This window comes from Octodon degus, unplaced genomic scaffold (assembly GCF_000260255.1).
Source record: "Octodon degus isolate 3935 unplaced genomic scaffold, OctDeg1.0 scaffold00027, whole genome shotgun sequence".
Classification (NCBI taxonomy): domain Eukaryota; kingdom Metazoa; phylum Chordata; class Mammalia; order Rodentia; family Octodontidae; genus Octodon; species Octodon degus.
In genome coordinates, this window is record NW_004524603.1 from 18,629,404 (window position 1) to 18,652,899 (window position 23,496).

The following is a 23,496-nucleotide window of genomic DNA, read 5'->3' on the forward strand; positions in this document are numbered from 1 at the left end:
TTTTACAGTTCTTTAATATATTTTGTTAAATTCATTCCTAGGCACATGTTCACCATTTCCAGAATTATTCCTTGTTTCTTGTCAGTCCAGGTTTCCATATAGTATGGTTTTGCTTGAGTTTGAAGGATTTCCTGTAGCATTTCTTAAAGTGAAAGTTTACTGGCAACAAAGTTTCAAATTTCTCTTTTCTCAAAATATCTTTATTTGTCTTTGTTGCTGTTGTTGTTTTAATGCATTTTATTTCATGGAAAAAAAACCAAAATTTGATAACAAAATAAAAAGAGAGTAACAGTAGTTATTACACCGTATATTATTATCTTGAAAGTTTTACTTACAGTACAAAATATGGGCATATAAAATTCTCCCATTTGTGTTAGCACACACCTTCTTTTTCAGTGAAGAGGCACCAGTAGTATAACTCATTTGCATATTTTTCCTCTTCCCCATTGTCCTTTCTCCCATCTTAATTCTTTTTCTTTCGAACAACTCTTTCCATTCCACAATATCTAGTGTACATTTTAGACCTTATTTGCTCTTTCAGTTTCTCATTCCAGGGAGACAATACGATGTTTACATATATGAGTCTGATTTATTTCACTTATGAGTATATCTTCAAGTGGCACCCACTTCAATATAAAGGCTCCAAGTTTATCATTCTTTATAGCTGAGTAATACTCCATTGTATAAAAATACCACATCTTTTCATCCACTCCTCAGTTGATGGATACTTGGGTTGTTTCCAAGATTTAATTATTATAAATTGTGCTGCTATAAACTTATAGGTGCATACCTATTATAGGTGCATATCTGTTGCTGTTGTATACTTTTAATTCTCCTGGGAAGATACCCAGGAGGGGAATAGCTGGGTTGAATGGGAACTCTAATCCTTGATTTTTGAGGATTCCCTATATTGATTTCCAGAACAGTTGCATCAGTCTGCACTTCCAGTAACAGTAGAGAAAGGTTCCCTTTTCCTCACAGTCCCTACAACACTTATTATTGTTGATTTTTGATAATAGTCCTCCTTTCTGGGGTGAGATGGAATGTCAGTGCTGTTTTAATTTACAGCTCTTAGATGATCAGTGATGTTGAACATTATTTTCATATATTTATTTGCCATTTGTATTTCTTCAACTGACAGATATGCATTCATTTCAGATGCCCATTTTTGGATTGGGTCTTTGAATTTAGGGGCTTTTGAGGTTTTTTTAATTCTTTATGTGTTCTAGATATAAGACCTTTCAGGGAAAATTGGCTTAATTATTTTTTCCCACTGTGGGTTGTCTTTTCACTCTGTTGGTGATTTCTTTTGATATTGGAAAGCTTTCAAAACAAGGTGAGATCCAAGGTGTTGATTCATTGAAGTATTTCTTGTGTAGTCTGGGTTTTATTCATGAACTCTCTACCTACGCCTGTGTCTTCAAGATTTCTACCTACTTTCTTTGCCAGTAGATTTAGTGTTTCTCTTTTAATATTTAGATCTCTAACCCCATTTTGACTTTAGTTTAGTGCATGGTGATAGACGTAGGTCTAGTTTTAGTCTTTGGCATGTAGAAAACAAGTCGTACTAGCATCATTTATTAGTAGTATCATTTATTAAAGAGGCTGTCCTTCTTCCAGTGAATATTTGGCCTCTTTGTTAAAGATAAGTTGGCTGAGTGTGTTTGTAGTTGTGTCTGCATCTCCTAATCCGTTCCATTGGTCCCCAGCTCTGCTTTTATTTATTTATTTATTTATTTCCCAGTACCATGCTGATTTTATGCCAGTGGTTTTAGTATAGCTTCAAGTCAGGGATTGTGATGCCCCCTACCTTGCCTTTGTTGCCCAGATTGACTTTGCTATTGTAAGTCTCTTCTGTTTCCAAATGAATTTTGTGAATGTTTTCTCTAGTTCTGTGAGACATACCGATGATATTATGATCAAGCTAACATTAAATATGTGCCTTTATTTGATCTTCAGTTTTTGAATTTTATTTGCATGGCTGTAGAATTCTAAATTCGTGAGTGTGTTCTTTAGCTTGGTGCAGCACTTTATATTATTTCGTTGTTTTCTAACCTCCAGATTGTAGTATGAAAAGCCAGGTCTCATTTTTTACCAGTATTCTCCGAAAAAGATTGTTTTATTTTCTCCTTAATTTTTAAGATTTTTCAATATCTTTTGTTACTTAAGAGTTCTTTATGGTTGTAGTATATCTTTACGGTGTTACTGTAGGGAAATTACCCCCAACAGTGTTTTAAGATAATATACTTCTGTTATTTTATAGTTAGGGGGTCCAGAAGTCTGGAACAGAAAGTTAGTGCTGTGCTACTTCTGGAGATTACACAGGAGGATCCATGTCCTGCTCTCATCCAGATTCTGGGCATTGGCTTCATTTTTTGGCATGTGGCCTGTGTCACTCTAAGCTCATAGCTTCTTCCACTTCTCTCTTTTACCTCATTCTTTCCCTCTCACGTACATTTGTGGGCCTGCTTGGATTTCGCACAATTTTCCTAGCTCCCCATCCTCACTTTGTTCAAAACAGAAATAGCCCTTTGCCTCCAGAGGCCTTCTAGCTTCTTGGAACTAGAACCTTGGCATCTTTCTGAGAGTTGGGCTGGTGACCCCTTTTCTAGCCACCATTGTGGTTCTCCTCGTACTTATCATATTTGAAATTTCTTTGTATTGGCCCAGAAGTTTCATTTTGAAACTTCATTTAGAAATGTTTTTCTCCATGTATTCTCTGCTCTCTTCTCCTTTTCTTATTCAGTTATATCATTTTAGATTGCATATTGTCATCCCACTGGCCCCTAGATAAAATGAGGTGTCTCTGGCTCTGCTCTTCAGATCAATAATTTCTGTGCGTCTGGTTCTGTCTCAAGGGCCTTCCCCTGCAGTGTCCAGTTTGCTGTGAGGCCCATCTTCTGATAATCTCATCTCCTCTTCATGATGGACTACATTCTTATCTTTGAATGTCCAGTCCTATTGATTATGTGCTAGGTGGATGATTCACTGAGTGCAGTCAACATAAATATTTTATTTTCACCCAGGATGTGCTATTTTAGCATCATGTTTTATTCAGGTCTCTGCTTCTTCCTTTGGGGGGAAAAAGAAGAAATCTTGATACGACAAATACTAATAGGCAAGTGTTTAAAAATTATCACTAGGATATGTATTCCCAGATTTTAACATTGTGACCCCTTGCTCCAAGATATGTTCTTGATGCTGTCACTACTCTAAGTCTTTCACAATAGTGTAGGCTTTGGAGGAATGCTTGTTTAACTAGTGTTAAAGTGTGGAAATCCATTTTTTCCCCCCTGAATGAAACAGGTTAATGGGCTCACTACTCAGCAGACTTCTTTCATGACTTTTTGTTTTGTTCTTGTTGTCTGCCATTAACCCTTGTTGGTAATGCTTAAAATCTTCCTCTTTGAACACGTGAAAGAGATATATGTATACAATAACCCCAGTGAGAAGAGGTTGATCTTTTAAAGTTTCTACCACCTTCCCTTCACGTCAAACCTGGGGACTTGGTCTTTTACATGTGATCCTTTGGGGAACATCAGAATCCAAACTGCAGCATATGGGGAGAAACACTTACTCTTTCCTCTCTTCCAATTTGCTATTTGTTTAATTGGGAAAAATAGAAAAAAATATGGATGCAATATATGCATTTATATATCTTTTCCTCCCATTGTGCGGAATTATGACCAAAGTGATAATACTGAGTGAGCTTGATTAAGAATATCTAAGGAGAACAGTGGACTCTGAGCAGGTGCCAGGCACTGTTCTGGATGTGTTGTATATATCAATTTATTAAACTCTTCCAGTCGCTGTCTGAGATAGTTATTACTATCATCTTCATTTTATACAATAGATGCACTTACTTCAGGGACTGTTATAGTCTTCTGAAGTCATGTTATTTGAAAGACAGTATCTAAAATTTCCATAAGAGAAACACATGTTAAGTTAAATAAATCATTTAATATCGATTCTTAATAAATCAAAGTATTATTACTGATAAACAGTTCATTCTAGAAAATTAGGATAATGGTGTGGCTCTTAGAACTGGTACCTTAGAGGATGTTGAGCCTTGATCAATTAAAGGGTAGAAAATAAATATTGCTAATAAGTACTTTTGAAATTGCAAATACTCTAAAGTTGTCCCCAGAATGTTTTTTCGCTCTTGTTCTGGCTATCCTATGCATCTTTGCTCTGAAAGACTAATCACAATAGTTCCTTTGTGCTTCTGTAATAATCTTGGGTTGATTCTCCAACACTATGGGTCTGTCACTGACAGTTATTTAGCTCCAGCTGTTTGTAGAACATGCGAACATTTTTTAAAAACTTATTTATTTATTTGGTACAGGGTCTCGATATGCACCTCAAACTCATAGTGATCCTCCTGTCTCAGCCTCCCCAGCACTGGGATTACAGGTGTGCACCACCATGCCATATTTCCATGGCCAGCATGGCATGACTGGGTTCTGGAGCTGGCAGGGCATGAGGTACCAGGGATTGAACCCAGGTCATTGCACTTGCCAGGCAGGTGCTTAACCCACTGAGCTATCTCCTCAACCCAATGTGCCTAATTTGAAAGTCTGAAGTGTGAAATGTTTCCAAATCCACAACAATTTGAGGAACCAAAATTTCAGACTTGACCTCCTGTGATTGATTACAGTCAAAATACAGGTACACTCAAAATGTCATCAACAGGCAGGCTATATTGACAAGGTGTATACACTACAAAATATAAATAAATTCTATTATAGACATAAGTCCCATTCCCAAGATATCTCATTACATATGTGTAAATATTCTAAAGTCAATTTTTTTGATATCAAACACATTTCTAGGCCTAAATATTTTGGACAAGAGATACTCAACCTGTGTATGCTATTGTTTTACTTTTGAGAGTGAGGAGATGGCTACTTATACTCTAATGAATGTGCATACCTTCTGATACCGAGGAGTTCCCAGTCCTGTTAAATTCAAGGAAATAAGTTCCTAACTGGCAGGTTTTGCATTTTTATCTGTCATTCGGTCTACTCAAGATAGGGAGAAATGAACAGAATGGTGTTTGCACTAATGGGTGACCCACACATTGAAAGGAAATGGAAACAAGAGTTATGTTGGAAAGGGTTGAGGTGGTAGCAGTTCAGATCCATAGAGTAGCTGAAATTAACAGTTCAGCGTAACTCACTGAATAGTAGGGAATGAGGTGCCAGGTCAAAGGGATTTTAGGAACCACTCACTGCATTCCCTGTCCTTTCATGGTTTCCTACTAACTGAAAAAATGTGCAAACCATACTCTTCATGTTTCAATTATTTTTTTGTCTTCTTTTTGTCCCTTTGCTTTGCCTTTCTCTTTACATTTAAAGTCAAATTTCCACCTAGCAAATAAATGCAGAAATAGTTTAACGTATCAACTAAAGCCAAAGATCTGGCTGCCAAAATAGTGGAAATTGACTTCTTAAATCTGAGTTAACAAGGTTGATTTTTCTCCCCTATTCATAAAGAATAGACATGGTAAGAAGCTGACAACACATTTTCCTTTTAAGACCACATTGTTTAGATTTTGTGCTAGTTGGTATTTAGCAACATTTGAAATTTGACTTCATTATGAACTGATTGAAACATAGTAATCAGGTATATTCTAGAACTACATGTACCCGAAACTAATGTCACGGAAGTGCTACTCATTTGTCCATACCTAAGAATACATGGATCCACCAAAATATGTGTGCAAGAAAGTTTATATGATGAATAGCCCTAAACCAGAAACAAGCATTAATCTATTGATGAAGAATGTATAAATATAGTATGCTATATATTGGGGAATTGTAATGATGAGCAGAAGATGTCAAATGCAAGAGTACTTACATATGCTTTCTTTTACATAAAGTTGAAGTTCAGGTCAAATTTATCTATGGTGATAGAAGTTAGTAATAGTTATCCTTTAGTTATTGGAAGGACTGGGGCTAGTTGCGCAGGGGCAGTGGGAGCATCATAGTTGTTATAAAATTTTTAAAGTTTGATCAATGCCAAGGTTCCCTTGTACATGTAAAATATTCACTAGGCCAAGTCATCGAATGTGTGTATGTATATTATGCATGAAAAATGATGCATTTTATAAAAAGAGAAATGATATTTAGTATACTACTTTTCAAAGTCAGAGAAAAACATAAATTTATTGCTTCTAGAAGTGCTTCTTATATTGACTTCAATCTCCATTCTGTGACTCCCACAGTGAACTAAACTTTTACGATATTTAATTTTAATCCTTTAAGCTACTTTACTTTCCAGAATGGTTTCAATTGAGTAATCAATATTAGTTTTTATTTCATTTACTTTGTACAGCTTAGAAATAGCTTGAGGAAGTTTTAGGCGAAAAGGGTAACAGCACTTAAACTTGAAAATTCATTAAGGATGAACTGCTTACTAAAGAATTTAAAAAAAAATTAATTAATAGTTTAGAAACTGGTGAACCATGTGCATTATCCTCTTTGTCATCTTTTATGATACTCTGATTATTTACTGGGAATAGAGAACACAGAGGAAAATTTTCGTGTTAAATTAGCATAATTCAGTTTAGATTTAAAATACATAAAACAAAAAAATATCTGTGGGGATTCATGACAAAGCTCATCAGAAGTGTTAAATGGTCAGCTGACTTGTAATAATTGTTTAAATTAGCATAATTCATGTTAAATTAGCATAATTCAATTTAGATTTAAAATGCATAAAACAAAAAAAATATCTGTGGGGATTTATGACAAAGCTCATCAGAAGTGTTAAATGGTCAGCTGACTTGTAATAATTGTTTACCCAGGTTTCTTTTTATACTAGTGGCCAGTGAATTTCACTGTATTTCCCATGGGTCCTTTGGCTGTGTAGCATCCTGAAGTTGCTCTAACAACCTCATCTTGCCTTAACAGGCTGCCCTGCAAGTCGGGGGCCACGGAGAACGGCTCCACCAGTGTCGGGAGGTCATGCTTCTGACCTACAAATCCATCCCCATGCAAGTGGACGGAGAGCCATGTAGGTTGGCCCCGGCAATGATTCGGATCTCCTTGAGAAATCAGGCCAACATGGTACAGAAGAGCAAGAGGAGAACGTCCATGCCTTTACTCAATGAGTGAGTGAGCTCCTCACCTACCTGGGATGACGCAAGACCTTGCGGCGCAAATTGCAGAGCATGTGCTTGGTCTGGGGAACCTCACTGTGTGGGGAAGGGGGGACGAGTCCAACAAACTCCACAGTTCCTTGGTCTCTCCCATGCCGGCAGGTATCTTTTTCCTTCTGTTTCTTAGGCAGTCACTTGACCCTTCTTTCAGAAACCATTGCTGTTATGTGAGGTGGATGACTCTTCCCTGACCACTTGGTCTGTGCAGATGCAGAGTAGCAGAACACAGTAGCGCAGTGATCCTAGGGTCACATGACGATGTGCGGAGCATGCCCTGTGATGGCTTAGTTTGGGGGGCATGTCGTTAGCCTGCTCTCTACTCGGGTCCCTTGGAAAGCATTGGTCTCTTGGGTAGCAGGGGCCTAGGCCAGTTGCCTATTAGCAAGTGGCCCTTCCTATTGTTTCTCGTTTGGGGTCCTGTGTGCTCTGCTGCATGGAATCAGATTTGCCTTTGTGGGTAGCATCCAGTTGCGCAGACCTGACCTGATTAGCTATTTCTAAGTACCTAGTTTCTCTCTGGGAATCTTCCCTGTGTTAAGTACTTTTGTTTTTGTTTTTGGTACTGGGAATCAAACTCAGGGTCTTGCATTTGCAAGGCAGGCACTTATGCCACTGAGCTATCTCTCCAGCCCTGTGTTAGGTGTTTTGATGACCCAATTTAAGGTAAGGCAGTAATGCCTGGGTGAATTAAAATGCCGATTCATTGTACCATGACTCTTCCTACTGTGGGTGTTTGAGTTGTTAGTTTGGGTTGGAGATATGGGTGGACAAAGGAGGGGCTTGGGGTGTCCTTTGAGTGTCTTCTGTATATATTGCAGTATGGCAAAGGCCTTTTCAGAGCTTAACTTTGGGTTGTCCTCTGCTACACAGAGAGGCCCTCAAAGGATGTGGCCCGGGATGTACAGTCACTGAATGGCTGGCTTCCTCTTGGTGCCTAAGAAGCAGGGCCACTTCGCCACATGTTCACGGAGCCAACATCATGGTCTCCAGAAATTCCCTAGAATGACCAGTGTCATAGGCACGCCGGCCCCTGCCACCTCCCTCAGAGGTGGCAGATGTGAAGGAACAGCAGCGGACAGTGCCCACCATGTATTTCAGCATCTGCTTCTGAGTCTTAGGCTGGGATGAGAGATCTTTTCCCTTCTCCCCCTGGAATGCTGCCCATGATGTTTTCCAGAACCGCTGTTGAGTTGTATTTCTTGCTTTATTTGTGTTTTACAGGCAGTGAAACTCCTGGCTCATTTATGATGCTTTTCTTCCTCTTTGCCTTGTCCCTCTTTTAGGCAGAGTATATAATTGCTGAGTTTATCCGTTAAGAAAGCTGGCGTGGCGGCAGTTGCCCGTGGCTTACCAGAGTTCCTCTAGGAATTTCACACTTAAGCCAGAAACCACTGCTTGGCAGAAATATGTTTGGTACGTGGTCCGCTAAGAAGCTGTGATCAAGCTAGAAGTATTTTAGATTTATAAAGAGAAACGAACTCATGGTCTCATACCTACTGACTCCTAATAACCATCTCAGACGGGAATTGCTTTACAAACAACTCTAACTCTCGGATTAAGAGAGAATTTGTACTTGCTCCGTAACAATACTGAATTGGGGCTTTCTTCACCTAAAAAGATAAACAGACCTTATCCAGGTTTGGTGGTGCATGCTTGTGATCCCGGCAGTATTCGAGTGAGGCAGGAGGATCACAAATCTAAGTGCAGTTTGGGCAACTTAGCAAGAGCCTTACAAGATACAAATTAAACGGCTGTGGATTTAGCTCGTATGAGGGGCTTGGAGTCCATCCTTAGTGCCCCCCAAAATACACATAAATTATTTTCTTCTGCCACACATAATATAATGAGGTTCAAGCTGGACCCTCAACTTAAAAACAGAAAAGCAGATACTTCCCACCAGGGGGCAGGGGTGTCCCCATCAAAGCAGCCAGAGACCATAAAAAAGATCAAAGTGAAATAAGATAATAGCATTCATTAACAGCAACAACAAATATATATTTAAAATTTATTTAATGAGCATATAGGAAAAATGATTATTCAACACAATACCTTAAGAAAATCAATCCAGATAACTCATTTTTCAAAGAAAGCAAAAACCTATTTTCCTTGTAACGCTTGCTCACTAAACCTTGGTTTCTACCACCTTAATCTTCTTCACCTTCTGCGATCTTACTGTTTTCATCTCAAGAGAAACCCTTGTTTCGGAATCTAACTTTGCCCACTGGCTTTAGTCGCAGAGTTCACTGCCTAGCCCACGGCTTGCTGCTGCCCATTATACCGGCTGGGTTTTTCAGTAAAGCAGGAATAATGGTTTTTATGAAAGTGGAAATCCTATTTTTCTTAGCTTCACAGACTGTTTCATTTCTACCTCCCTCCTCCTTCTCTCCCTGTGCCCCAGAATGAGTTTTGTCCCTAGAGCAGTGGCCTGTCCCCTTGTCAGAGCACTTCACCCGGTTGTTCCTTTTGCAGAGAACTCTCCTTTACAGCTCTCTGTGTCTGTCTCTCTCTGTCTCTGCCTCTCTGTCTTTGTCTCTCACTCTGTCTCTCTGGCTCTGGCTCTGTCCTTCTCTCTGTTTCTGCCTCTCTGTCTCTCTTTGCCTCTGTCTGTCTCTATATTTATCTCTCTGTGTCTCTGTTTGTCTCTGTCTTTGTCTCTCTGTAGCTCTCTCTGTCTTTATCTCTTTGTCTCTGTCTCTGTCTCTTTTTCTGTCTCTATCTTTATCTCTCTTTGTCTCTCTGTCTGTCTCTATCTTTATCTCTCTCTGTCTCTGGTTGTTTCTGTCTTTGTCTCTCTCTGTCTCTGTCTCTGTCTTTATCTCTCTGTCTCTGTATCTGTCTGTCTGTCTTTATCTCTCTCTGTCTCTGGTTGTTTCTCTTTGTCTCTTTCTGTCTCTGTCTCTATCTCTCTCTGTGTCTCTGTCTCTGCCCTCCTCTCTCTCTGTTCAGAACTCCCCTGGAGCATCACCATCCCTGAGTGCCCTCACTGTGCACTTCCGCTGTTAGACGCCCTTCCTGGTGCTCCTCGTAGGTTCTCTCACCCACTTCCAACGCATCCTTACTAAACAGTGCGATCTTTGGCTGACTCATCTGTGTTCTTTTGGGAGGACCAAGGGTTCCCACCGTAGGGCTCCCTCCCAGTGCCTGGCCTCACTTCTGTGACATGGTTACCTATTGAGTTAGTGGGTCACACTGAAGAGGCTGTTCTGCTACATTTCTCAGAAATCATTACTAAGAGAATAGAAACCTAAAATATCACAAATATAAGAAATATACTACAGAATGCTTTCTGTCCGTTTTATTACAGGTCAAAGGCAAATGTTGAATAATTTCACAATATAGTTTGTGTAGAAGCTGAAAGGAATTCCCCTGAGAAATAGGGAAGTAGTGGTCTTCATGATACCACCAGATCTTTGTTTTTTTTTTAAAAAAAAAAATTAACAAAAAAAATTCCTGAACTCAAAGAAAAACAATGCCTAACAAGGCAAGCCAAACAAAAACAAGAGCTCTGCACCACCCGCCACTGGTTACAGGAGTGTGTTCCATTTATCAGAGTAGGAATCCGCATAGAGTGCCTGCAGTCCTACAGCACCATCCTCCCCTCAAACAGCAGAGGAGCATTTGCTACATTCACACTCATATTTTAGTGACACGGTAGCCGGATCCATTTGCTTATGTTCTGTATCTGTGAGGTGCCATTGAAGGGTCTCAGAAGCTGAAAACAAACTGGCGTACTATACAGGGAGGTCTGCAGCTGTTACCATTAAAATCACTAGTAGTTAAGGCTAAGTTATGAAGGACAATCGTTTTATCCAAATACAGGTGGTGAGTTAGCAAACCCTCCAATTGGGCAACTGGGTTCCATCATCCCGGGATGTGATATATTACTGATTGGAATGCAGCGCTTCACGGACACCACAGAGAGCTAGAGTTACCTCAGGGTAACCTTCTAGGAGAAGCAGTGTGCTCTTCTCTTCACGCAGATCTCGGAGCTGGGCCTCTTGTGGTTACAGTAAAAAATATTTAAATAGAAAGCAGAGAATGAAAATGTAGAAGGAACGTTTGTGGTTTACTTTCATAAATTTTACACTTTGTCTTTTCCAATAGCCACTGTAGACTCTCCCTTTTACAAAAGAAAAGAGAAAGGCTGTGAGAAGTGGGTCTACAGTTTCAGGTTTGTGTCCAGGTGTGGGTGGAACCAGAGCACCGCAGTGATGGAGTTAGGCTTCATGGTAACACGTCCGTCCAGAGCTCTGCAAAAGCCTGCTCTGTTTAAATGAAGAACACTGAAGGTCTCTCTGAGGCGGTCTTTCAGATGCTAGAGTTCTCACAGACCTGGGGAATCATGAGGGCTCAGGACAGCACTGCTCTAATTGATGTCCTCAAGGGGAATTGGCCAGCCCGCTGGCCCTGACTGATGTGGGTACGCTCCTGCTCCCCATGGCGTATCAGTTGACCTGTAGAAGGGGTGTCTGGTCACCTCTCTGTGCCCACAGCCTGCCCTCCTGTGCTGGCCTTGCACTGTAGTCTGTGGCTTGCCTGGAACCAGCCCCTTTCATGTGTCCTGTCAGCTCCATCGCTACTGTACCACCGGCTTTTCTGGATTATTTCCGTGGCTGGCTTGATTTTCCTTTTTCTTTGGTTCACTGTTGGTGACACGCTCATTTAATTTCTGTTTAAACTTTGTGTGTCTCTCTTTCTCTCCCCGGCCTGGTCCTTGTCTGTCTACGCTGTCCTGCTGCCTCTGTCTTCGCTGCTCATTTCCCTGCTGCCTCTAGCATCCACCAGGTGCAAGCTGCGGACCTGCGGCGAGTGTCTGCTCCCCCCGGCTCCTTCACCATGTGAGTACAGTGCCGTTCCATTTTTACATTTTGTCCCCACCTCTTCTCCTCAGGGTTAGATACCCATGGCGTCCTTCTCCTACACAGCTCTGCTGCTCAGATAAGAAGCCCTCCTAACCACACTTGCTCTCTTATTCCTTTCTTGAATTTGAAATGGAGCTGTGAAGCCTCCATGTCCCTCGTGTCTCCATCTTCCAGGAATTAGGGCTTCATGTTTTAATTAGATGCTCCAGAGCCCATGATTGCATGGGATTGTAGACCATTCCATGCGAGGCATTCCTTTCCTGGGAAAGGTGACATTACCACTAGATCCTTCCCTTACCTGTATGTAACTCAAGGATGGGTTTGAGCAAGTACCTGTGATCCTTGGTTTGTGGACAGAGTCTAAAACTTACCTGTGGAGTTCTGAGGGTGGTGCGTGGACACGTTGCTGGGTTGAGAATCCATAGAGGTCGTAAGAGATCCCAAGCGGTCACTGAGCTGGAACGTTGTATTTTTCTGCATATGTAGTAGTTTGTGATTAATATTCTAGGGTATTTTTTCTTTCTGGTGAAGTCAAAGGGACACTTAAGGAATTCTGGGTACTATTCCTCTTGCCGTGCACTTTCTTTTCTCCATCTAGTATGTACTTACCTCCTTATTGTGTTCCAGGTGCTACTGTGAGTGCTTTGCTTATGTTAACACCACTATTTCATATGTAACACAGTATCTCTATTGTATGTATGAAGCTGACCAACGTCCCAGAGCTAAGAAGTCATAGACTGGTATTCACACTGGGCTGTCTGGTTTCAAAATGTATGCTTTTAATAATGTATTGTGTGTCACCTTTTCTCGACCAGGATCCTATACATTTTTCAAGACCCAGGGAAATGATGCCCTTTTGCAAAACTTTTTTTCTTGAATTCTTGCCATTAGAATTGATTGCCCTCTCATTGTGGTTCACTACTGATGAATCAATTAAAACTTGTAAGGTTTCATTTGGTGTTAATTAATTACATTTACTTCCAAACTGTATATTTCTCACTGTTGACTTGAGCGGTTGGAGATCATTGCTGTCATCTTTTCATGAACTTTTGCTCTTTCCCCATTTGAAAAAGGATTTGACATCAAACAATGGTTGGTAGAATGAAAGAATAGAAAAAAGACATGCCTACATGTGTCTATATACTATCTAACCTGTGGTGACAAGGCAAAGTAATTTCTAAAGTTTAGTTATATAATCTTATCTTCCACCTTGGTCTTATAGATATTCATCTGTTTATTCATTTGTTAAATTTATGTTTATTGAAAAATATTTGCTATGCTTTTGCTCAGTGTCAGGTATTGTGTTATGTTTTGGCTTTTATATTTTCATTTGTGATCTTAAGTGGGGATGTTCATTTCTTATTTGAAGCTCTCGTGTACTATATACTAAAGTGACTTTTCTTTTCTTTTTAGCTTTTTGGTAGTAAAGTAAATCTTCGTGCTGGTTTCCATACAATAGCAGACACTAAGTTGTGGCTACTTTAAAAGTTGGATATTTATCAGCAAAATTCCATGTCTATGTGTCACACATATTAAATATTAGCTGTTGCAGAGTTTATATATAAGTTATGAAATATTTTAGAATTTAGAGTTGATTATACCTGGGTGTTATTTTAGAGATCAGAAAAACAGAACTTTAGCAAATAGAGCAAGGAACGTGGAGAAAAGCCCAAGTCTAACAAGGTATATTGTCTTTTTATATCATGACTGTGATAGCTTAGCGGTGACCCACTCTCACTCTGCTAATTGCTGTTTTCAGAGATGTTTAGGAATATCTCACTTAGCTTGTGTGGGTTGTTGTGAAAGCCAGACACCCCAGGATCATTAACTGAGATCAGTGTTTTGCAAGGAGTTGGGGGCTCTCTGATCCCCGATTGTCTTCTCAGAGCAACTTTATTTTTTTAACAGCTGATCTTTGCTTTCAGAGCACCTTCTTCTGATGCTCCAGAAGCAACAGGACCTCTTTAAAAAGGCTTCAAGTGATCTCTCCTTTCCCCTCCCCTCTTCTCCCCTCCCTCCCCTTCCTCCTCTTCCTTCTCCTTCTTCTTTAATGCATTTGGTTGCTGCAGGGACTCACTATGCAGCTCTGACTCACAGTGATCCTCCTGTTTTTGGCCTCCTCAGTGCTGGGATTATAGGCTTGCACCATTACTCCTGGACTTTATGGCTGGCTCAGCCTACCCTGGGGGCAGGCCTGGAATAGCATGTGGTGCAGGGGATTGAACCATAGTCCCTGTGCTTGCCTAAGCTTGCCTAAGCAGGCACTTTAATCCACTGAGGTATCTCACCAGCCCCTCCTTGTCTTCTTTCTCTTCTTCTTTTTAGTTTTTATACTGAGGATTGAGCTCAAGACTCTTGCAATGAGCTACATTCCTTGATCAGTTATTATTTTGAGAGAAGGTCTCCCTAGATTGTCCAGGCTGGGTTCAGACTTGTGATCCTCCTGCTGCAAGGGCTCAGAGTGCTGGGATTGTGGGTATGTGCCATCATGCCAGGCATGAAGGAGTCCTTGTTCACTGGTATTCTGATGAGTTTGGGCCAGAAGGGAGCCCGCAGGGAGCAACAGTGCGGAGCATGCTGTTAGGAGCTGTGGCATCTGCTAATGTCGTGGACGTGACTTGTGAAAAGGATTTTGTAATTTTTTTTTCGCTATGACTCCCTATGAATCAATGAATTTTAATCAAAGTTATTGTTTCATTCAATAAACAGGGCAAAACTAAGAAAGGAGTATTTCTCCACAAATCTTCTATAATGTAAGTTGATAAATTAATAAATTATGTATAGATGACTTCGTGAACTTTTCTTGGTTGAATGACACAGTCATACACTGCATTTTGTGCAAATTCTGCACAACCATGTCAAGTGCCCCCAACACTCACTGCTATTTAGCCCAGAGCATAAAGTATGAACACAGAATGATTCTTAAGGAGCTATTTTGCCCTTCTGTAGGGACCTTTCATTAAGTTCTGCTTCCTTCCTGCTTTCTTCTCTTCAAAATGGAATCGTGTATTCCACTTATACTTAATGCATTTCAAAAATCTTTGAATGGGAGCATGAAGTGCTTACTTCCAATGCCAGAAACTCTATAGGAGTTGAGGAATAACAGAGCTCAGAAAGGTAAGCTGATCAGAAACAGCTTTGACTGGCCAGCAGCACACTCTAGTGCAGTGCAACAAGCATCCCCAAGAAAGACTCTCATTACCCTCCCATGGGAAGGGTGCTTTATTCTACACCTCTTACATTTGTTTTTGTTATTAATAGTTAAAATTAGGGTGCAGTAGCAATGACTTTTCTGCCCTCACATCTCTGCCAGTGCAGTTCCATGAGGTTTTTTTGTTTTGTTTTCTCAGTGTATTTGGTTGTTACAGGGTCTCACTACACAGCTTGGACTCATAGGAATCCTCCTGCTTTCAGCCTCCCCAGAGCTGGCATTACAGGAGTATACTTCTATGTCCCAGACTCTGTGGCCAGCTCAACCCACCCTCGGGGCAGGGATGGTGTGGCACGTGGTGCCGGGGATTGAACAGTTGTCCTTGTGCTTGCCTAAGCTTGCCTAAGCAGGTGCTTCAGTACACTGAGCTATCTCGCCGGCCTCAGTTCAGTGAGTTTTAAGGCATGTACAGATTCATGCGATTACCACGGTCAGGGCACAGAACAGCCTATTGCCTCGAGATGCTGTCTTGTAATTTAACCCCTAGACTCACACCTCATTTTCTGACTTCTAACAAGCACCGCTCACTATGGTTTTCTAATTCTGAATAATCCCTCGGAAGTGAAATCACACACTCTGTCCCCTGTTTCACCTGGTTCTTTGGCTGAAAACGACACTTTTGAAGATGTGTCCAGGCTGTGGCACGTATGAGCCTCAGTCAGATGCTGTTCTGTGTCTTTGAGCCGCATCCCGCGTCCCGGGGTGTCACTGTGCTTACCCATTCTTCCACTGGAGGATCTGGATGATTTCTAGTTGGGGTGGCGGGGAGTGAAGAGAGCTGCTATGAGCATTGATGAATACATTTTTGTGTAAACCAAGGTTTTTATTATTTATTTTATTTTTATTTTTTTGGCAGAAACAGGGGTTGAACTGAGGTTCTTGCACTTGCCAAGCAAGTGCTTATTCTACTGAACCATCTCCTTGACCCCTAAACGAAGGATTTTAGCTCTGTAGGTTAAATACCTAGGAATGGGATTATGAGTTCACAGGTAAGTCTAGATTTTGCTCAACAAGAAATAGAAAACAAAACCCAGTTTTACCATTTTGGCATTTTGCATTCCCACCATTTTGTAGTTCTGCTTGCTTTGCATTCCTGTCAGCACTTGGTGCTGTCAGCATTTTTAATTCTACTTGTACTAGTATAGCTGTATCACATGGTGGGTTTTATTTGCCTTCCATTGTGAATAGTGGTTTTGAACATTTTTTTTCCCTGGTGGTTACTCATTAGATAGTCTTTGGTGAAGAAGATGTTCAAATCTGGCTTGTTTTTAAATTGTACTTTTTGTATTTTTCCTGTTGAGTTTAAAATGTCACATGTTTGGGACACAAATCTTCTCAAATATACTATACTAGTATATCTCTCCTCTCTTTGTTCTCATGATGGTATCTTTTGTAGCAAAACAGTTGGCATCCCCACCACCATTTTTTTTTTTTTGCAATGGAAAAGCAATTTATTTTATTTTTAGAGCTTTCAGTGAAAAAAATGTAACCAGATTCAAATTTAGAAATCAGTGAAAGGAAACATTTACATGCTAGAAAATAATACTGGATTACATTAAATTTGGAGTGAGTTAGTTAGGGTTGATCACTGCACAGAAAAATATTCATTTGTATGTAAAAATGTTAATTTTTTGCCCATGACAACTTACGTTTCTATATACAACCATCTACTCATAATCAGAGTGACTACTTAGCCATTGAAATTATATAGCTAAGGTACAGTGGTCAATTTTTCAGAAATAATGAATTTCCTAAATTTATAAAAAAGGCACATTCTTTAGGTATAGAATATAGACAAAATGTTAGACCTCTGTGAAATATTACATAAATATTAAGTTATATATGTATTCAAGAGTTTTGACTGAGTTCCTATGTTCACTGAACTGTTTAAAACATTCAGAAAATAAACATCTTTCTTTGGTATGTTTAACACTATTTCATATGATGTTTTACTTTTATTTTTAGGTCAATATTTTTTCCCATAATTCTATTGAGAGACAAATAGCAGTGAGACAGTTTCAAATCAAATTGGTATTGCATACTCTCTTCCTAGTGGTTATTTGCTGTACAAGATGCAGACATGATACCCTATGTATAAACACCATTAGAACAAATCTCTCTATTCATTAAGAGAATGTAACTATATATCTATCCTAACCACTTTGAATACACGGAAACAAAACGGACATTCATCTGTATCCCCTTTTTTGTTTAGTTCCATCATTTGAATATTATAGGTGTGTTAACTCAGCAAAATATTCTAAAAGAGTCCAGAAGTCCATAATAATAGTATTGGGTCTTCCTCTTGACTGGTGGTGTCATTTTGTTCTTTATAGACTCTATTCTTGGTTAGGTTTAGGTACTCTGCCTTCTTCTTGTTTTGTAAATGTATTTAGTACAGTGTCTACAGAGTCTCACCATGTAGGTCAAACTCATAGTGATTTTCCTGTTTTCAGCCTCCCAAGTGCTCAGATTACAGGTGCACGCCACCATGCCCAGTCTCAATTGCATTCTCAGCACTCCCCGGGGGACGGAGGTGGCATGGGAGAGCGAACCCCAGCCGCTGTGCTCTGCCTAAACAGGCGCTTTAGTCCGCTGAGCTATCTGGTCTGCCCTAGGTACTCTTCTATTCTCTCAGGAGAATACATTCTCCTGTGCTTTGTTCTAAGTTTTGTAGTTTTTCATTTTTATATATGTATATAATCTATTTTAGCTTTTGTATAAAATAGGCTGGTTAGGTGAAAGGAAGGTTTTTTTTTTTTTTTCCTTTTTTCACCAGGGTGTTCATTGGTTTCAACATTATTTGTTGAAAAGATTATCGTTTTCCATTGAGTTTCCTCTACAGTTTTGTCCAAAGTGAACTGGATGGGTACACGTACACATGTGTACACACGCACACACACACACACACACACACACACACACACACATTTTGGGCCTCTTCTGTGCTGTTGGTCTGTGTATACATGCTCTCCAGCCCCATGTCCCTAGTGTTACCTACAGCTACACTCACTGAGTGCCGCAGCTACACTCAGCGGGATAACTCTGGGCAGGCCAGTGCATTCTGAATTATCACCCACATAGGAAAAGTGCACCATGCCATCTTGTAGATCAGGCACAGTTTAAACGTAGACAGGATGCCTTCCAATGCTAAATTGTGCGCTTTTGCTTGGTACCTTGCAGAGTACAGACTCAGACACAGACCCATGGCAAAAGTCTATGTGGTCATAGCTGACCGCAGCCTGCACGCGAACCAGCGTTCTGAAATTGCTTTGATTTTTAAAAATTTTATTAATTTTATTGAGAAACAAAAAGCAATGAGATATTTTCAAAACAGGTTAGTAGGACAGTTACAATAATTAATACATGACATATTGTTGTCCTCGTGGTAGTTATTCATCGTATAAGATGCAGACATGATATCCTCTCCAAATACTGTTAGTACAAATCAGTGAAATTGCTTTTGAAAAACAAAAGCTCTATGTACTGGCTGAAAGTCAATTCCTTTTCTTTTTGAGAAGAGTTTTACAAAAAGAATGGGGAATATTTTTTTTTTTTGGCAGAACTGGGGATTGAACTCAGGCCCTTGCGCTTGCCAGGGAAGCGCTTATTCCACTGAGCCATCTCCCCGGCCCAAGGGGGAATGGTTTTGATATACACCATATTTTAAGATTTCATTTGGAAAATAATTTGTACGTTTACGAATTTTAGTTTTGAAAAACCACAAATACAGAACTTAGATCCTTCCCCCTTCATGACTGAAGAAAACAAAGTGGCCAGGGGTGGTTTGAGGTCACCTCTGGGGAAGGAAGTAAACCAGTAGGTTGTTTGAAGTGCTTTCTCAAATTCTATAATTATTTTCTCTAGCTAGTTACCTCAAAGCTTTTGTCCCAACATGCTCTTAAACTCATGCAACTTGTTACGAAAGTGCTGTTCATCTTATTTAATTCAGGCCCTTTATTTAGAAAATGAGATTTGATGTGCATTACACAAAATCCTTTTCTTTTCCTTTTTTTCCTCTTCATAAACCCCGCTCTACCACACCCTGTACTCTATGAGGAAGAAGACAAATAAGATCAAAGCATATAATTTACACGCATAACTTTGCAAACCACGAGGCGGGCCTTTAAAGTGGCCTGGGTGGTCTACCAAGCAGGATTTGGACAAAGGAATCAAGTGACTGATGCCTGAAGTGGAATCTCAGAATGGTCAGTACTTGTGATCCAGCGAAGCCTCTCGCCTGGGGCTGAAATCTGTCCAAATTCTGACTTATAGATCATAACTTATGCATCATACTTGTTGGTTCTCAAAACCAGTTTTGAGGATCCTGAAGGGGCTAAGTACTCCAAATACTCACTAGGTGTTCAAGCTTTTGTCATGATTATCATATGGCTTGGTGATTATTTTATTATTTATTTATTTATTTATTTATTTATTTTGTATTTTAAGGAAGGGTGTAGCTCCATGCCCTTAGTACTACAGCTGCAGGGTGTTCAGAGTCTCACTACTAGATTGGACTCCTAGTGATCCGCCTGTTTGCAGCTTCCCAAAACTGGGATTACAGGCACAAGCCACCACGTCCAGTCTCAATGGCCGACTCAACATGCCCAGAGGAGTGCTGGCATGGCAGGCCTGGGGATTGAACCCCTGGCCCCTGCACCTGTTTGCAGGTGCTTTAACCCACTGAGCTATTTGGCTGGCCCATGGTGATTATTTCTGAGTGGTAGAATTATAGGTATTTTTTCCTGACTTTCTGTATTTTCTGATTGATTTTAACGAACACGTATTATTTCTATAAAAGGAAAAAGCGTTAATTTTTTTTTTTTTTTTTTTTTTTTTTGTAGAACCAGGGATTGAACTCATGCCCTTGTGCTTGCCAGGGAAACACTTATTCCACTGAACCATCTCCCCCGCCCCAGAAAATAGGTTAGGGAATACTTCCTAACTGATTTTTTCATTTTGTTTTGTTTTGTTTCGTTTTTTGTGGTACCAGAAATTGAACTCATGACCTTGTGCTTGCCAGGCAGGTGCTTATGCTGCTGAGCTATATCCCTGGCCCAGGGTTAATGTTTTTGCAGAAGAGAATTGCTGTGTTCAGCGCTCTGGGTCAGGCTCAGGTAGTGAAGCATCAGAACCCTGGATAGCAAGGCTATTTGCTCTCTACACTTGAGCAAAAGCATCTACTGTGCGTTGGCCACCCGTCCTCTCGTCTTCCTCCCACCCTCCCTCCTGACCCCACACTCGCTGTATATCTGACCAGTGAGATCGCTTCCCTCCGCCTAAGTTTCTTCACCATGAGTCAGACCATAAATGCCATCTTTCCCTTTTCTCCTCCTTTTCCACTCTTCTCTGTGGTTTCCCGGGACAGAGGCACGGAATGGAAAATTCCAAAGGAAAGAAATGAAAAGCTGCTTGAGCTTTTCCTGCTCCCAGTTCACAGATCAGAGCCCGGGTACAACTCAGAGAACAGCTTTCCTCTCTCTGTGACTAGGCTTCCTGAAGAGCTCACTCGCTGTGCTTGAACTTCTTCCCACATGGAGCCATTCAGTGCCACTGACAAAGGGCAGCAGGAGGGCACAGAGGTGGTGTTAGGTTAACCTTTTTCATTTCAGTTGTAAATATAGTTTTCAAAAATGCAGTTCATCCTTGGAGTCCCTTCAACTCTGAAATTTTCGTATGGAACAATTCAGGGCATGACCCTAGAATCCTATAAACATTTTCCCTAAAGAGATCTAAGACGGGAAGTAGGTGAGATTTGTCCTGGGACATGACAGGGTCGTCCTTGGTGCTAGGTGCTGAGCAGGAGCCAGGCCCCGTGGTGACTTGGGCAGCTCAGGTCATGCCTACCTGGCTTTCTGCAAGAATCCGAGTGCATTTTCATGTTTAGTCAGAGAGGCTTAACATACCTAGATACTGCTCAGCACCTTGCCTGTGGTCAGTGTAGCACACTAATCGATATGTTCGTTAACAAATGCTGTGTGCTTATGAGTATTCCATAGAAAAGAAGACAGAGAAAAAGAAATAATTGGAAGTTTACTTCTTAATATATTATACGTTGGAGAAGTTAGGGTTAAACTCCAAGGCTGTTTTGAAAAAAAAAAGAAAAGAAAGAAACCCAAACATTTCAAGCATTGAACTGTCCATATAGACTCGGATCATTCCCTAGGTGTGTGTGTGTGTCTTTATATCTACAATTCATATATTTTAGTCAAATCATACTATGTAAGCTTTCAAAGAAAATGTGGATTTCAATAACTTAGAATTCAATCTTGAGCATCCCAAATATGTGAATCTTTGGTGCTGCAGGTTTGGGGAAGAAATGTTTTCATAAGAAACCATCCAGAATGACATCTAGTTTAAAACAAATTTTAGCACAGTTGAAAAATTGGAGGGCCGGCCAAAGAACAAGGGCAGGCCGGATACCTCAGCGGACTAAAACGCCAGCTTAGGTAGACGCAGCGCCCGGGGATTCGATCCGCTGACCTGCCGTGCAGGCCCCACCCCCGGGGCGCGCTGAGCTGGAGGCGACTGAGCCTGGACGTGGTGGCGTGCACCTGTAATCTCAGCGTTTGCGAGGCTGGAAACATGAGGATCACTACAAGTCCGATCTGTGTAGCGAGACCCTGTAGATCCTGTACTAAATTAAAAAATAAACAATAAAAAATAAAAAAAGAAAGGGAAAGAAAAGAAAAATAAATTTGGAGAAGCTGTCTGAATTGTCGGATACCATGTTGGATCCAAAACATGGGGAAGGGTCGTGCCTGCGCTCGCAGCAGAGAGGCGCTCGTGTGTTGCACTGGGGAAGTCCGGCGCAGCCCAGCGCCGGACCCACTTACATAAGCGCGTACACATTAAGGAGTCCCTCAGACCTTAAAATTATATTGTGTTGCTTTTAAAATTTATTTTTAGAGCTGAATTATTCATGTCTGAGTAGGTGTAGGAACAGTCTTACTACTCAGCATTTTTCTTAGCGTAAAAGGTCACTTCAAAAGTGAAATGAATTTGTAGGGCCCTCTTTTTTTATTTTATTATTTTTTTTCCTTTCTTGGCCTGAAAATGCGGGGCACAGAGGCCCCACTGCAGGAGGCAGACTTCAGGATTCTACTCCAATCCCTGTTCCAGATAGACTGGGTAAGGAAAAGCAGGAGGGAACGCATGCATTTAAAAATTAAATTAAAAATCAAAATAACGTGACCTTAGAAATAACACAAATCCAATAAATACAAAAGCCATCGTTTGGATTTTTGTAAATAACGTGACATTTGGAAGGAGCAGTGGAAATTAGGTCTGAACAGCCAGAGCACAATGTCAAGCTGTCACGCATTTCCAAGGCAACTTAGAATTGGAATTTGGGAAAGGGAAAAATTAGATTTCTTTCCCAGGGACTGTTTTTTTTTTTTTTTTGTTGTTGTTTGTTTTTTTTTCCAGAACTAGGGATTGAACTCAGGCTCTTGCGCTCGCCAGGGAAGTGCTTATTCTACTGAGCCATCTTCCCGGCCCCTGTGTGTACCCTTCTGAGACAGGGTCTCGCTATGCAATTCAGACTGGCCTTGAGTTCATTTGTAGCCCAGGCTGGTCTTGAACTCCCAGTGATCCTCCTACCTCAGCCTTCTGAGAGCTGGGATTACGCAGCTGGGATTACTGCAGTTTTTAATGCATCTTTTAAATAAGCACCTGTATGAGTTTGTCAGGGATGCCACAAAAAACGTAGGGTAGAATGGGTAACTTAATGCATTTTTGCACCACTCGAGCCCGGGACAGTCTGAGGTCGAGGGGTCAGGCTGGTATCTGTAGCCCTCTCACTGGCTGGCATGTGTATTTGCAAAAGTCTTCCCACTGCACAGGGTTTGTATCCTGGAAAGATGACAGTCTGCTGTGTTCAGGGCCACCCCGCTGACCTCACTTCCTCTGAATTCCCTGGTTAGAGACCTCTTCTACAGACACAGTGGCACGCTGCGGTGTCTGAGGCTCAGACTTCAATTCTGGGAGATGAGTCAGCCCAGATAAGCATGACACTAAGTACAGTGATCTGACGTTTATGTTTCTTTTTCTGGTTCACCAGCTGTTTGAAAGGAGACTTTGTGTACATTAGTATATTGCTAATTGAACTTAAAAAATTGTTAAGCATATAAGACAAGCTGAAGGAAATTTCCCTCTTATGAACAGCAGGGTTCTAAGAGTAATTAACATAGGGCACAGCAAGACTGTCAACATTTGGAGCCAGAATTGTTTTCTGTAAAATAAAGTCATTGAAAAAATGT

The 23,496-nt window shown here is 40.7% G+C and overlaps 1 protein-coding gene across 1 annotated transcript in view; it reads left to right on the plus strand.

Annotated features, from left to right (window-relative positions):
• Dgki (diacylglycerol kinase iota) overlaps positions 1-23,496 on the plus strand; it is a 306,437-nt gene that overhangs the window by 149,696 nt on the left and 133,245 nt on the right. Inside the window, exons 17-18 of the mRNA XM_023712766.1 lie at positions 5,496-5,505; positions 6,915-7,114. Coding sequence (XP_023568534.1) covers positions 5,496-5,505; positions 6,915-7,114 — 210 coding nt within the window. The remainder of the gene's footprint in view (positions 1-5,495; positions 5,506-6,914; positions 7,115-23,496) is intronic.